This window comes from Electrona antarctica, assembly GCF_951216825.1.
Source record: "Electrona antarctica genome assembly, chromosome: 4".
Lineage (NCBI taxonomy): Eukaryota > Metazoa > Chordata > Actinopteri > Myctophiformes > Myctophidae > Electrona > Electrona antarctica.
The window spans coordinates 53,084,593-53,100,039 of NC_136809.1; the positions used below are offsets into that span (position 1 = coordinate 53,084,593).

General features: G+C 42.4%; 1 protein-coding gene across 1 annotated transcript in view; it reads left to right on the top strand.

Annotated features, from left to right (window-relative positions):
- Window positions 1-15,447, top strand: part of LOC306922126 (atrial natriuretic peptide receptor 1) — a gene marked incomplete at both ends in the record, with an annotated part of 49,000 nt that overhangs the window by 20,714 nt on the left and 12,839 nt on the right. The window contains 7 exons of the mRNA XM_079499521.1: window positions 4,770-4,821; window positions 6,206-6,283; window positions 6,858-6,962; window positions 7,127-7,198; window positions 8,622-8,793; window positions 11,234-11,386; window positions 12,586-12,763. Coding sequence (XP_079355647.1) covers window positions 4,770-4,821; window positions 6,206-6,283; window positions 6,858-6,962; window positions 7,127-7,198; window positions 8,622-8,793; window positions 11,234-11,386; window positions 12,586-12,763 — 810 coding nt within the window. The remainder of the gene's footprint in view (window positions 1-4,769; window positions 4,822-6,205; window positions 6,284-6,857; window positions 6,963-7,126; window positions 7,199-8,621; window positions 8,794-11,233; window positions 11,387-12,585; window positions 12,764-15,447) is intronic.

Sequence of the window (15,447 nt, forward strand, 5' to 3'; positions counted from 1 at the left end):
AGTGTGTGTGTCTATGGGGTCCGGTGTCCCAGACAAAAATAGACCTCTCCTCCTCTCGAGGGGGAGATGTGTATTAAGAACACTCACGTACACAATGGGACAGCCACAAATATGGCAGTCTGTAAGGGACGCGTGGTACACTCAAGATGGCGTTGATGGTTTGCCGTCTGGAGAGCGCGTCACGTGACTAGAAAGAATGTAAGCACACTTGGGTGTTTATAGCTAGCTGACAGTGGCTGTCACATAAATTCTGTCCACCCTCTTTGCTGAGAATCAGAGGGTTAATTTTAAAAGCAGCTTTCGTTGGCTTGCAAATTAAGGAAAGCGATCTTTTAAAATGTGGAAGTACAAGGAGCGCAGTCGCTATCTGTCTTATCTTCACTTATACATAAATGAACCAACATATAATAAATAGGTTAGCTATGCCTATATTTATTAATTTACAGTGGTTTATTAGATCCTTTAAGAAGATTGGATCATATTGAAGGATTACAATATGAACAAATTGTACAAGGAGCGCAGTGGCTATCTGTCTTATCTTCACTTATACAAAAATGAACCAACATATAATAAATAAGTTAGCTATGCCTATATTTATTAATTTACAGTGGTTTATTAGATCCTTTACCAGAGATTGGATCATATTGAAGGATTTCAATATGAACAAATTGTATAAGGAGCGCAGTGGCTATCTGTCTTATCTTCCCTTATACAAAAATGAACCAACATATAATAAATAAGTTAGCTATGCCTATATTTATTAATTTACAGTGGTTTATTAGATCCTTTACCAGAGATTGGATCATATTGAAGGATTACAATATGAACAAATTGTATAAGGAGCGCAGTAGCTATCTGTCTTATCTTCACTTATACAAAAATGAACCAACATATAATAAATAAGTTAGCTATGCCTATATTTATTAATTTACAGTGGTTTATTAGATCCTTTACCAGAGATTGGATCATATTGAAGGATTACAATATGAACAAATTGTATAAGGAGCGCAGTAGCTATCTGTCTTATCTTCACTTATACAAAAATGAACCAACATATAATAAATAGGTTAGCTATGCCTATATTTATTAATTCACAGTGGTTTATTAGATCCTTTAAGAAGATTTGATCATATCGAAGGATCACAATATGAACAAATTGCTTATTTTGCGTTTTCACACTCTGGTATGTCAGTGGACACACGTTGACTCGATTTTGCGCAAAATTGATGACGGTTAGACTCGGATAGAGTCGGATAGATGAATGGCTCATAAGCTCTCAAGATAGACCATGCAGGGATCTGTGCACTCAGTTTTGTCAAAAATAACTGGGGCTGCACAGGTATTAAGTTACACAGGCTAAGACAGTCAGGCAAGACTTTCAACTGCCTGTTGACTTATCATTTATCTTTTAGGTTGTTAAGGTCCTAATTGGATGAGACGTCAAGTTCCAATATGTACCTTAACAAGTTTAATTGCTCATAGTTGAATTTACTGAAGGAAAAGCAACTTGTTGATGACACATCAGCAAAGCAAGGATGTTAAATTGGCCTCACTCCATGTCATAGTGTGGAGCCGATTTAACAAGGGTTTAAGGTTGAAATCCTATGTTGATTCAACGATATGTTGGCCAAACATGTACGGGGCATCAAATATGTTGAATCAACAATAGGTGGGCCTCACACGGGGCACCAATATGTAGTAGTTGTATATATTTAATCCTGTAGATTTTATATCAGTGGAATTCATAATTATGAATTAATTATTCAAAAATCTGAATTATAAGTTTTCAAAATTAAGAGTCAAATCAATCTGAATTTTAGAAGGGGCACCAGTGAAATGAGCTTAGGCATAAGCACAAGATTAATTTGTATTTAACCCTTAAGTTTAAACCACTAATAAAATAATTAAAAAGATTATAAAATAATCTTTTATTATTTTATCTCAATAAATCTATGGAATCTGAAGGTAGGAGATCTTTTTACATTACATAGCCTTTTTACTTTGCATGTGTCAAAAACCAGTAAGTTCAACCCTTGAGCAAATAATAGACTTGTTTAAAAATATGAATCAATTTATTTCCATACCTAAGCTATATACAAACTTAGTAGAATGGATCACAATAATCAAACGAATTCTTAAACAATGGTTAATGCAGGTTCAAATAGAATTTAAGAAACAAATCAAATGATAATGAAATTATCTGATATAGATAATGTTCTTTGCCATGAACTTAGGAACTTGATGTAAATGCATCACTTTCCTGAGTGTTGGTTTGTTGAGAGCTTTGAGAGAGAGGCAGACTGGGGTCGTCTGTCTTCTGAGGGAGAGAGGTTGTGTGGCAGGCGGTAGGGGTTTGGATCGTCTGGGTAAATAACCCCTGAGCCTCTCGTTGTAGTGCCATGGATTGCCTGGGATCGTCTGGGATGCTCAGGTCAGAGCGTTGGGGTTGGTCTGTGTAGCGATGTGGCCAAGACCCTCTCATCAGACATCCTTCTTTCTGGTTCCTTCTGGTTCCTCTCCTCTCCCTCCATCAGGGTCCTGGATCCTCTGGAATTCCTCCGGATCCTAACCGTTCCTAACCCTATCCTTATCCTATCCTTATCCTTATCCTGGCTGGGCTTCATCTGCCTCCTCATTATATAGCTCTCTTCGTTGTGCAATGCATGGCTCAGTTACCATATGTCACTCTTATTGCAAGATGGAGACATTGAGATGTCTTGTGACGCGAAGTCCTTTCAAGTTGTCAACATGTTGTTGTGAGGCAAAGTATCTTTGAAGTTCATTTTGGGAAAGGTGTACGCATGCACTTATCATGGCTTTAGATTTCACATAACACACAATCTGCAATAATTACATTTATTGTATAGTGAATGTCATATTTCCAGTCGATGATCAAGGAATTGTGAATGAATGCTTTTATGATTGAGTGCAACATTCAAACATGACATATCCAAAGTCAGGGTGTGATCTGTGGCGATGACACTTAATCCAACTGAATGGAATCAAGTCTTTATGGTACAAGGGTATCCCATGGGACTGAGTCTCTGAGTCTGTAGGGAAACAAGTCAATAGAATGTATATTTCCTATGAAGGCCTCTGGAATTGGACAGTTCTGAGTAAGAGTGTGTACATTTGTGCACACAATTCTGCTACCATGGGCAGTTTTTGATCAGACAGTCAGTCTGATCTGGTCAGTAAACCATGCTGACCATTCTTGAGGGTCAATAGGTCAGAAGACTCCTCTGCAGGCTATAACTGTCCGGCTCCTCCACTTACATGCACTGGGTGCACGTGACGTCAGTATGGGAGAGAGAGCTCACTTGATGTTCATTAGATCATCCAATGCTGTAGGTGTTATAGCTGGATATGATAGCTCAATATTGTGCTTTTATACCCCTCGTCTACTACACAGGCAATTTGAGTGACAAATATACCCTCGTCTATCTTGAATCGTTTTGCCAGCATTCTTGTGAGAGCAACAAAGGGTTGTGTAGTTGTTGTCTGTTGGTTTGTATCGTTTATGTTGTTCTGTAAAACTGGTGGTATTAAGGCTTGTTTGTTTGTGTGTGCCTCGACGGAGCGGGCGGTAGAGTTTCTGCTATCTGCGCGCTGGGACAAATTTGTGCGCGTCCCAGTCCAGCCCTGCTACCAGTGGTAGAAAAAGTACTACCTTTGAGTTAATACTTTGTGTATTTATACTCATATAGTGTTACAGAGGCAGGGGCTCTTTTGGACAACATTTTTCGGGTCGCAAGTTCCCAGCACTCTTTATCTACTGGAGATGTGGTGTAACGACATGCATTTCGAAACAAATTTGTTCCACTGCGTTCCAAGTTCAGGAGACTTCGGAAAAAAAGCAATTCTCCTGAATGCTGCCTTCCGGAATGGCATGGAAAGGAGTAGCATTTTGCATTTTTTTCACCATTAGTAAATGCTGCATTCGTGGTCTGGAGAGGGCAGTTGTTTTACAGACGGGTAAAAGGGCAGGGGCTCAAGCCCCCTTTGATGTCTATGTGTGCACGTCCCTGCATGACAACAAATGACTTTCCAGACAATTTATTTTAATGCAAATTCCTGATTGGATACAGTGAACTCAGTCAACAGATGAAAGGAAGTGCTGCTCAGAAGCACTGATAAACGTCTATAGGTCAAAATATAAGGATAACAATGTGAATGGAGAGTATTAACCGAGGAGTCTTTGTTTAAAATGAATTCAAATGAGGCCACATTAATTATATTCTGTGAGTTAGCTGGCTATAACGTTTTGTAATTATATTCTCTGCTGGTTCTGTCAAACTCAACATAATTCGGTATAATCGGTTCTGGATATTGTTCGCATATCTGCTATGTTGCTATGGTAAACTTTTAAAACACTTAATACACATCATGAAGGATAGCTCTTTGATATCGTACAGGCTTTAGTTTAGACATACTATTGGTCCGACTGTCATTAGACTGACAACCTACCTCAAACCCTAACCTAACCATATCTGCAAGCACAGATGAGCGCATGTTCGACCGCTGTTGCCGCCTGATCGGTCCGTTGGTGTGTCGGATCTGCGTGTGCGTCCCGGCTCGGGCGCCCTAGCTACAGTACATCATTAGAGCAGGCTCTGGGCTATAAATCTGTGCAAAATGTGGGGTTTTTTTAGACAAATTGGCGCAAAATCACCATTCTCTCTCCCTACTGTATAATGCTCCTCTACTATACTGTACTGTATGTGGATTAACCCTTTTACTGACAACAGTCTTATGTCACTGTGTTACAGGAAGCACATTCTCCATGAGAAGGTGATGTTGTGGAGGGTTGAACTCAGCGAGGTAACAATAACGACCTCCTCCGCACCTACACAGTCAGGAAACCGTGTGTGTGTGTGTGTGTGTGTGTGTGTGTGTGTGTGTGTGTGTGTGTGTGTGTGTGTGTGTGTGTGTGTGTGTGTGTGTGTGTGTGTGTGTGTGTGTGTGTGTGTGTGTGTGTGTGTGTGTGTGTGTGTGTGTGCGTGCGTGCGTGCGTGCGTGCGTGCGTGCGTGCGTGCGTGCGTGCGTGCGTGCGTGCGTGCGTGCGTGCGTGCGTGCGTGCGTGCGTGCGTGCGTGCGTGCGTGCGTGTGCGTGGGCGGCGGTGGCTAAGGGGTAGAGTGGCTGGATGGTAACCGCAAGGTTGCCTGTTCGAACCTGGGCTCCCCCAGAGTTAGTGTCGAAGTGTCCTTGAGCAAGACACTGAACCCCAAATTGCTCCCGATGTGCTGGCTAGTGCCTTGCATGGTTTCTGCCGCCATCGGTGTATGAATGTGTGTGTGAATGGGTGAATTGATGCACAATCTATGTAAAGCGCCTTGGATAAAGGCGCTATATAAATGCACCATTTACCATTTACCATTTGTGCGTGTGCAAATCGAGGTCCACATTTCTCTTTATTTTTTCTCACCTTTATTATTTATGTATTATTTGTGCTCCACTGGACCCATGGTTCTTGTGACATTCCAGGTTTCCTTCCTCGACTCCAACACATTTCACGCCTCCTTGGAGTCGATACTTGGCAGCGTGACAGACAGAAATGTCCATCGAAGAGCCATCTACAAAGTAAAAGGACATTTAAATGTTGTATTGTTATTATTTAAATTTTATAAATATTGTTATTCATGCAACAGTATAATGCTAGCGGTTCTCATGGGGTCCAGGGACACCTATAAGGGTCCATAAGTTAGTATTATTATTTATTTTTTATGGAGGGACAGACAGTAGGCTGACAAGACCTGGGGAGAGAGATGGGGGGGGTGACATGCAGTAAAGGCCGTCGGGATCGGGAGTCGAACCCGCGGTACACTGCCAGACTGGATTACCAGCCAAGGTGCCTGGACCGCTGAGCCACGGCCAAGGGCTAGGGGTCCATAAGTTTAAATCTATTTCACATCAGCTATTTGAAAATAGCCGAACAAAATATAGATGTCAGGGTTAATGTGGTTACTGTAAATGCCTGTGCTATTTTACAATATACAATTTAGGCATTTAGCAGATGCTCGTAATCCAGAGCGATTTAACAGTAGGCTAAGCATTTAGAACAACACATGGTAATCCATCAAATACATAGAAATAGTCATCAGGGATCATAAGTATAAGCTAAGAACCTAACATCTGTCTTAACAGTAGAACGTCTTTACATACACGGTGCTGAAAATGTCTAAGCTTCACTCCATCATATTGCAGGACAACATCTGCTGGGTGCGTTTTCTGAGCGTAAAAAGTGTGAATCTGCATGGAGATCTAATCAATGAGCTGAAACAGGTAAAACACTACTACTACTACTACTGCTACTGCTACTGCTACTACTACTGCTACTACTACTGCTACTACTACTACTGCTACTGCTACTACTACTACTACTACTACTACTACTACTACTGCTACTGCTACTACTACAGACGCTCTGGATTAAGAGCGTCTGCTAAATGCCTAAATTGTAAATTGTAAATTGTACTACTGCTACTACTACTGCTACTACTGCTACTGCTACTGGCTGCTACTACTAATGCTACTACTACTACTACTACTGCTACTGCTACTACTACTACTACTACTACTACTACTACTACTACTATTACTACTACTACTACTACTACTACTACTACTACTACTACTACTATTACTACTACTACTACTACTACTACTACTACTATTACTACTATTACTACTATTACTACTACTACTACTACTATTACTACTACTACTAATATAATTACTAATATCTGTTAATATCTGTTTCTTCACTTTACTGTGTGTGTGTGTGTGTGTGTGTGTGTGTGTGTGTGTGTGTGCGTGTGCGTGTGCGTGTGCGTGCGTGCGTGCGTGCGCGCTTTAGTGCAGAGATTTGAGGCATCCAAATATCTGCAGCTTCATCGGTGCTTGTCTTGAGCCTTTACAGCACTTTCTTATCACCGAGTACTGTCCTAAAGGCAGCCTGCAGGTGAGACACACACACACACACACACACACACACACACACACACACACACACACACACACACACACACACACACACACACACACACACACACACACACACAACCATCTTCTTGTCATTACATGGACCATAACCTTTTCTATAACCTGCCTCTCTCACCCTTTTAGGACATTTTAAAGAATGGCTCTATCAAGCTCGACTGGAGTTTCAAATACTCGCTGATGCTGGACATTGTAAAGGTCTCTGCTTTTCAACTTTAGTCTTAACCCGTTCTGGACGGGAACCCCTTTTGGGTGTTTTAAAGGACCACTTCACCACTTTTCAACTTATCTTCCTATAATTGGTTCTAACTAATGTTCATGATAAAATACCATTATTTTTTCCTACTCAGTCTGTGTCTCATAGGAGGGCTGTGGGCAGTTCAGAAACCCTTCCACCAGTGACATCATCGATGATGAATCCATAGAAACGGCAGGCTTTCTTTTCCTGAAAAGTTGCAATGCAAAAGTTGAAGCCATCGTTCTCACGATAATAAAAATCGAAATATATTTTAAAACAAATCTTGTTCAAAATCTGCCTAATGATGATGTCACTGGTGGACGGGTGTCCGAACTGCCCAAAGCCCTCCTATGAGACACAGACTGAGTAGGAAGAAATGGTGGTGTTTTATCATGAACATTAGTGAGGACCAATTATATGAAGAGATGTTGAAAAGTGGTGAAGTGGTCCTTTAAGCATTATGTTATACTTTAGCTATTGAAAAATAGCAGATCTACAAGCTCGTAGCGCGGCACCGAGTGCCGCGCTACGAGCTTGTAGACTGCTCCGCGCAAAAACGCAGGTCTCATTGAAAATGAACTATAGGCGCGCCTGGCGCGTTTTATCGCTCCCTCTTTGCAAGGCCCTTAAGGCATCAAGGCTAAATGTTGTCATCATTAACACACCTCCACCAACTGGCAAACACAGAGGGGGAGGAGTCCACTTTTGTACATTAGACATAATAAGGCATACATGGGCAACTGGCGGCCCGGGGGCCACATGCGGCCCCCACCTTCACTTAATGTGGCCCTCAGGTTAATATCCGAATACTGATATAACATTGGTTTCAGCTGTTCCACAACATGCAAACATGACCCGCTTTAATTACTTCAGTCTAAATAAGTAGCTCAATGCTCAACACAAGTGTAGCCTAATTAAAGGCATTTGAAATTACATAAAAATGTTAATTTTCAGGATTCCAATTAAAAAAATTGCAAAAAATAATTCAAGATTTCAATTCAAATGTAGCAAAAATAGCAGATCTACAAGCTTGTAGATCTGCTTGTAGATTTGCATACTGTAGTATGTGTCAACAACAGTTCATGCTCTGAAGTCTTTGGGCGCATTCGGAAATAGCGCACTGAGCGCACTTGTGCAATGCAAACTAATAGGTGAGTGTGCTCCCGGTGCGCATTTCCGAACGCACCCTTTGTGTGTTGTCGTGATACTGTATAGCTAGCATTTCCACAACATGGAAATCAATTGGCATTCAGTACCGGCTTGTCAATAACAACCTCTCCAAATTGAAGAGTTGATCATATGTGTGCGCGTGTGCATGCGTGTGTGCTTGTGCGTGTGGGCGTGCTTGTGCGTGCGCGCGCGTGTACCGTGTGTATCCTACAGGGAATGGACTATCTGCACCGTAGCCCTCTACACTCTCACGGTCACCTCTCCTCCTCTAACTGTGTGGTGGACAGCCGTTTTGTCCTGAAGGTGACCGACTACGGCCTCACACACCTGAGACGAGCAGCTTCTGACGAGCGGCCTCTGGGGCCGTCCTCAGAACGCTGGAACGGTGAGTAGAGATGACGAGGGAAGAGAGGCTGCAGGGCCGGTCCTGAGCAATCTGGCGCCCCAAGCAGGATTTTTCGCGGCTGGCAGACATGAGGCTATGCATTATTAATGACTTATCAGTCATCCGTTCGTTCATACTATACCCCAGACACACGCTGTTAAAGTGCAAATGTTCAATTTGACTATGAATGCGACCAAATGGACCACATGGTCCCCGTAGCCTGATTTACACTTAGCCGTGTGTGCCGCCGCCCCGCCCCGATGCTGTGAGCTTGTAGATCTACTATTTTCAGTGCATGGCATGATGCACATGCAGTCAAGTATAACTCAGGCTTTACTTGTTCCATTTGCACAATAGACAATAATAATAATAATAATAATAATAAACTTTATTTATATATAGCACCTTTCAAAACTAGGTTACAAAGTGCTGTAAACAACCAAAAACGCGGAAAAAAAACATGCAGTAAAATAAGTGCATACTACACAAGTGAAAGACCAGTGCAGATAGAAAACGCATTAAAAGCTACTCTATATTCCGGCGGTAAGTGAGTTTTAAGGAGGGATTTAAAACGGGGGACAGACTCAGCAGCCTCAGATCTCAGGGCAGGGCATTCCACAGAGCAGGGCCTCTGACAGCTAAAATAGCTTTTGTTTTGAAGCGACAGATTGGAATGTCCAGGTATAGTGGCTTTATCAGAGGATAAGCAAGGTGGCGCATGGTCTATTCAAGCCTGTTCCTCGGGGGCTTATGTCCAACTCCAGTTGAAATAGATATGGCGTGTTTTCCATTTTTCAAATTACTATTTTATTCTATAGTATGCGGTGTCACTGAGCAGTATGGGTGGGAGGGTTGAGGGTTTTCTTTCTCTTTTTTGTCCTTGTATTTTTTCTTTCATTTTTTGTTTTCTATAAAATAACAATGTAATCCATATCACAATGTTTTATCTACAACAATTTATAATCTGTTCTCAATAAAAACCTATTTGACAAAAAAAGAAATAGATATGGCGTAAACTAAGTGTGGTGCAAGGTGCAAAGGGCTTGTGTATCTTCTCTGAATTAGTCATGGGTGTGTTGTCTGTCATTCACACTCCCTTTAAGAGTTAAGACGGGTACCTAAATCATGAGGAAAGTTGGAGTACGAGACGTGAATTATTTTCTGTTGAGGGAAGGATTCTGCTTGTGTGAAGTGAAAGCACGGGAGAAGCATTAGTAACGTGATATAATGAAACCAGCAGGACCATGCTGCATGGCGGAGCTAGCTGCTGCCGCCATATTTCATGCATGCCGTCATTGGCATTGTTGCAGGAGACACCGGGCTTGCAATGTCTCCTCATTTTTGTCCAAGAGACATCTGCTGTGATATCTTGACATATTCATTTAATAATTACATTATTTATTTGTATTATTAAATCATGACAGACTGCTGTACGCTCCGCGCGTGCCAGCCCTGAAATGAATAGGAACTGTATAATATGTGGAAAATGCCAGCTCAAGCCTCAAATATACTGAAGTACTGAGCTGAGGTCATGCTGACCTCCTCAATTAAGAACTGTTGGCTGGCAGAGGGCAAATTGACCTTAGCCTATCACTGCTGTATTCTCAATTAGTGAGCACCTGTATCCACCCTGTAATCAGCACAGCACACTTTAGAGTTTTTCCACAGTATATGTGCCACCGGTGCCGCCAAGGCAGCGGGCTATAAACTTGCCCCGATCATAAATGATGTTTATTTCTGATTCATTTTTATTGCCTGAAGGTCTGTAGTCACCTTAGTTGCCTTCATAATATTTTTCTATTATTGATGTGCATGCACTTGCCTACGCACCTTTCCCTAAGCCTCTACTTTAGGTGTGCGAAAACTCCTCTCTAAAGGATTAATTTGGACTGCAGGCAGTAAGCAGTATGCATGCAGGGCACATTGCAAACCTGACAATATAGGCCAATAACATGGGCACAATCGCTCTCTGACTTTTCTCTCTACACACACCTCATTTTAATCAATGTCTCAAGACATTTTCTTGATTTGTTTATTACCTAAACGTGTTCCAGAAGTCTTGTGTTTTTATGTGTGATGTAACCTTCTGATTGGAGCTGCAAATGATAAAACATTCAGGTTTTTTTTTACTTGACTTTTATTGTCTTGAAGTGTTTTTTTTAGCAAGACTGTATATGTCTTTATTGTGTGACCGTTGGGCACTGGCCTACGTGGAAGTTGGAAATGCATGCCCCACCCAGTTATTATGTGTCCCTTTTATGCCCATATTACAACAATATTACAACCGTACACGCACACACGCACACAGAGAGACGTGGCGCATTTCTAGTAGGATGTGTATTGTTAAGTTTGGTCATGACAGCTATAATGTGCATCCGAATGAAAAAAGAACATTACAGTGCAGCTTATACTACCTCCTCCTCCTCTGTTTGTCTGAAAGCACTGCTGTGGCGCGCCCCAGAACTGTTGAGAGTCAACATGCCTCCTGCTGGCACCCAGAAGGCCGACGTTTACAGCTTTGGCATCATTGTCCAAGAATTGGTGTTCCGCTGTGGTCCATTCTATATCCCCAACAGCAATCTCAGACCGCGAGGTGAGTCGTCTAGACGTCTACCCCTGTATTTGTGTATTGAATATGTAGTGAAATGTATATATATCTCTGCTGTCGGGAGGAAACCTCATAACTCCATTTTTTTGGTTTTTGACTTTTTATTTTATTTTATTTTTGCATAAATCAGTGCTATTGAACACCCTTTACGTCTGTGTGTTGTTTCGAAAATATTGAACCAATGGAAAGTAGTAAAAAGTGCATTGGACAACCTCTTAACTCCATTGGACCCTCAAAATGTCTGCTAAAGCAGCTAACTCCACCACCTCTCCCCCTCTCATGCAAGTAATTGACAATATATAAAGTTACAACTTTGATGAGGCTGTATTGCTTTGTTTTAAAAATGTAAGGTTTTCTTAATTTCCTGAAAAATGAACATTTTGGAGTTATGAGGTTTCCTCCCGACAGCAACGATATGTAATCATGTACAGTATGCTGGTGTAGTGTGCGTGCGTGCGTGCGTGCGTGTGAAAGACAGACAGACGGAGATCCTAAGTTTGTGCCAGCGAGAGTTTTTGTAGAGACGATACACACAGGTGATAGTTCCTTTTGCCTCTGTTTTTGTTTATCAGACACATGCGCATGCATGCTCGTGCATGCCCCACACACACACACACACACACACACACACACACACACACACACACACACACACACACACACACACACACACACACACACACACACACACACACACACACACACACACCTCCCTGCTCTGCACAGCCACACTCTCCTACTTGTACTATACTGCAGTGGTTCTCAACCTGTGGGTCGGGACCCCCAGGGGGGTCCCCACATGATTTATTTGGGGGGGGGGGGGGGTCCCCAGATGATAGTAAAGTTACAATTTACGGACATTTAAGACCTTTTTAATTCCTAAAAAAAGGGAAGAAATGAAAAAAAAAAACATTACTGCATCAAATAACATAAGAAAGAGGCACAAATTGTGAAAATAGCTAATTAAGCTCACAACTGTAGATCTGCTCTTTCCACAATATTGATCTGTCTCAACTCCTACAATTGTAAGAGTCAGGTTGGGGGGGGGGGGGGGGGGGGGGGTCGGTGTCCCCGGTTCAAAGATGATTATTTTGGAAGGGGGTCACGGCCTGGAAAAAGCTGATAACCGTTTGTCTTGCTGTGCAGAGAGTGAAGGAACCGTCTGTCTTGCTGTATACCTTCAGAGATAGTGCAGAGAGTGAAGGCGGGTGCTGGCGGTCCTCTGCGACCCCACAGCGATGACCCCAGCCAGTGTCCAGAGAGCGTGGAGGCTCTGATGACGTCCTGCTGGGCTGAACGGCCCAGTGAAAGACCCGACTTCTGCTCGCTGAGGCCCGTCGTGAGGAGACTCTGCCCCAGTGGGTAAGAGAGGGAGGAACGCACTTCACATCTTGTTCAATGAAGAAAGCAAAGCTCAATCCATGATTTGTAAGGGCGGCAGTGCCTCGGGGTAGAGTGACCGGATGGGAACCGCAAGGTTCCCAGTTTGAACCCGGGCTCCCCCAGAGTTAGTGTCTAAGGACACTTGGACACTAACTAAGGACACTAAGACCCCCTTTCCACCGGTTGGTTCCCAATGGGAACCGGTTCAGTTCTTTTTGGTTCTTAGTTAATGAGCCAGAGCTCCAACATTGGTGGGAAAAACTAGACCTATATTAAATTGTTTATAGGATCAATACAAGTAAATTTATACATGATAACCCTTGCATATTTTCCTACATAATGCCTCATTTGCATATTTAAAAATCACACCCGTATGAACTGAGTGGTGCAGGGTCTTACGTCAGACTGTGGACTTTGGTACGAACACGGGTACACGGGTACAAAGCCAGTTGTTGGAGTGGTTTACACCACTCAAAAATGTAAAATTTGTAATACAATAAATCATTGTCTTTGTGTAAGTACTCAATTGGGGAAGTTTCACAGTGATAAACAATCTAATATAGGTATGGTTTTGCCCACTCAATTCAAAATGTATGTTCCAATTGTGGAGCTCTAGCTCATGGACTAAGAACCAAAAAGAACTGAACCGGTTCCCATTGGGAACCAACCGGTGGAAAAGGGGCCTATGTGGCAAGACTCTGACCCCCTAATTGCTGCCGATGTGCAGGTTGGTGCCTTGCATGGTTTCCTCCGGCATCTGTGTGTGTGTGTGTGTGTGTGTGTGTGTGTGTGTGTGTGTGTGTGTGTGTGTGTGTGTGTGTGTGTGTGTGTGTGTGTGTGTGTGTGTGTGTGTGTGTGTGTGTGTGTGTGTGTGTGTGTGTGTGTGTGTGTGTGTGTGTGTGAGAATGTAATGCACATCTAAATGCACCTTTTACCATTTAAAGTAAAGTAGTTCTAAAACTGTAAATGCCTGATGGAGGGGAAAGGAACTGGTCGGAATAACGTGTTCCTTCCAAGCGCTACGTCCGGCCCGGGGAAACTCCCCCCCCTGCCAGGTGAAAAGAAGCAGCTTGGACTCCTCATGCATAGAAGGAAGCATGAGGTCAGTCCGCTGCCCCCCCCAGGTTGGCAGAGGAAGTGTAGCGCCCAGGATTACATTAGATAATTGACACTGGGTGAAGAAATGGGTTGCAAAATCGTGGGAAAAAAATGTCACTGTATTCTTCGAGCGTGATGCTGCTGTAAAGGTCTGGTTGGGGGTGTGGAGACCGAAGAGACCGATTTGTGTTCAGGAGGACAGACGGTGACGGTGTCATTAATATAACTTAGAGACCAGCAGCTCATATAAGTACAACAGCTTGACTAAACAGGAAAGGATCAATTAAGAGACTGAGAAAGGTGGGTGGATAAGGGAAGCAATCTAAAACGTGTCCCCAAAGTGCACAGTCTGGATGAGTTTCGACGATTTCCCCTCACACTAGTGAGAGGGGGAACACCTGTATAGCACAAAGTCCCTGTGTGAACAGCTTCTGTCAGATTACATCAGTAAAAGCATTAATCCCGAACCAGGGTGAACAAAGCAGCAAGTCCAAAGCAAATATAGAAATATGGGGAAAGTTTGTGGAGAGAAGAGATGGCAGAGCAGAGGGTTCAAAGAGATTTAATGAAGCACAGACGAAGAGCATTTGAAAAGAACAAAATAAACTGCCTTCTGGGATTTAACCAGACTCTATAGAGAGTCGCAGTCACGCCCCATGATCCAACACGGCTCCTGTCAAATCACAACAATAAACACAATTTTTTGGGCCGAACAAATAAATAGAAAGAAGAAAGAAAAAAGGGCATGGTACAACCCTTTCTAATTATTTGTTTGAGCCCCCCAAAAAACGTGTTTATTGTCACGATTTGTCAGGAGGCCGAGTTGGCTTTGTCCGAGGCTTACAGGTCTTTAAATAAATACTTTCTGAAACTGTCTATGGGAAAAATGTATGGGATATTCTCTCCCGGGCTGCTCGTCGTTCACTTAATGTGGTGCTCAGGTTAATATCATTAATACTGACGTACTATTGATTTCAGCTGTTACAATTCCAAACATGACCCGCTTTAATTACTTAATTCAGTCTATCTATATGACTATATTAGTAGCTGAATGACTAGTATTTGATTTTTTTTTTATGTCCAATGCATTTGTATTTAAGTTCATAAAGTTAACATAAGTATAAATGCATTTGAAATAAAATAAAAATTTTACTTTTCAGGATTACAATTCAAACACAGCAAAAAAAAATCGTGATTTCAATTCAAATATAGCAAAAAATAGCTGATCTTGTAGATCGGCTATTTTTGCTACGACAGTAATATGCAATGTGGCTCTCTGTAGTGGGTGTGGAATTATAGTGGCCCTCTCCATCGTCAAAGTTGCCCACCCCTGATTATGCTATAGTGCAGTGGCTCAAACTTTTTCAATTCCGATGACCGCCATAACTCTGAGAGTGTACATTGGTTCCATTTGTAACATTCTCAGAGTTGCAGCAGGTTTATAAGGGGCCGTTGGGAACCCCTAGCCTGGCTAATTAAGCCAGACTCGGATTACGACAGTGTGATATGAGTCTGACTTTAGCCAGGCTATAGGGAACCCCATCAGTGAACCACTGTGTGCATTA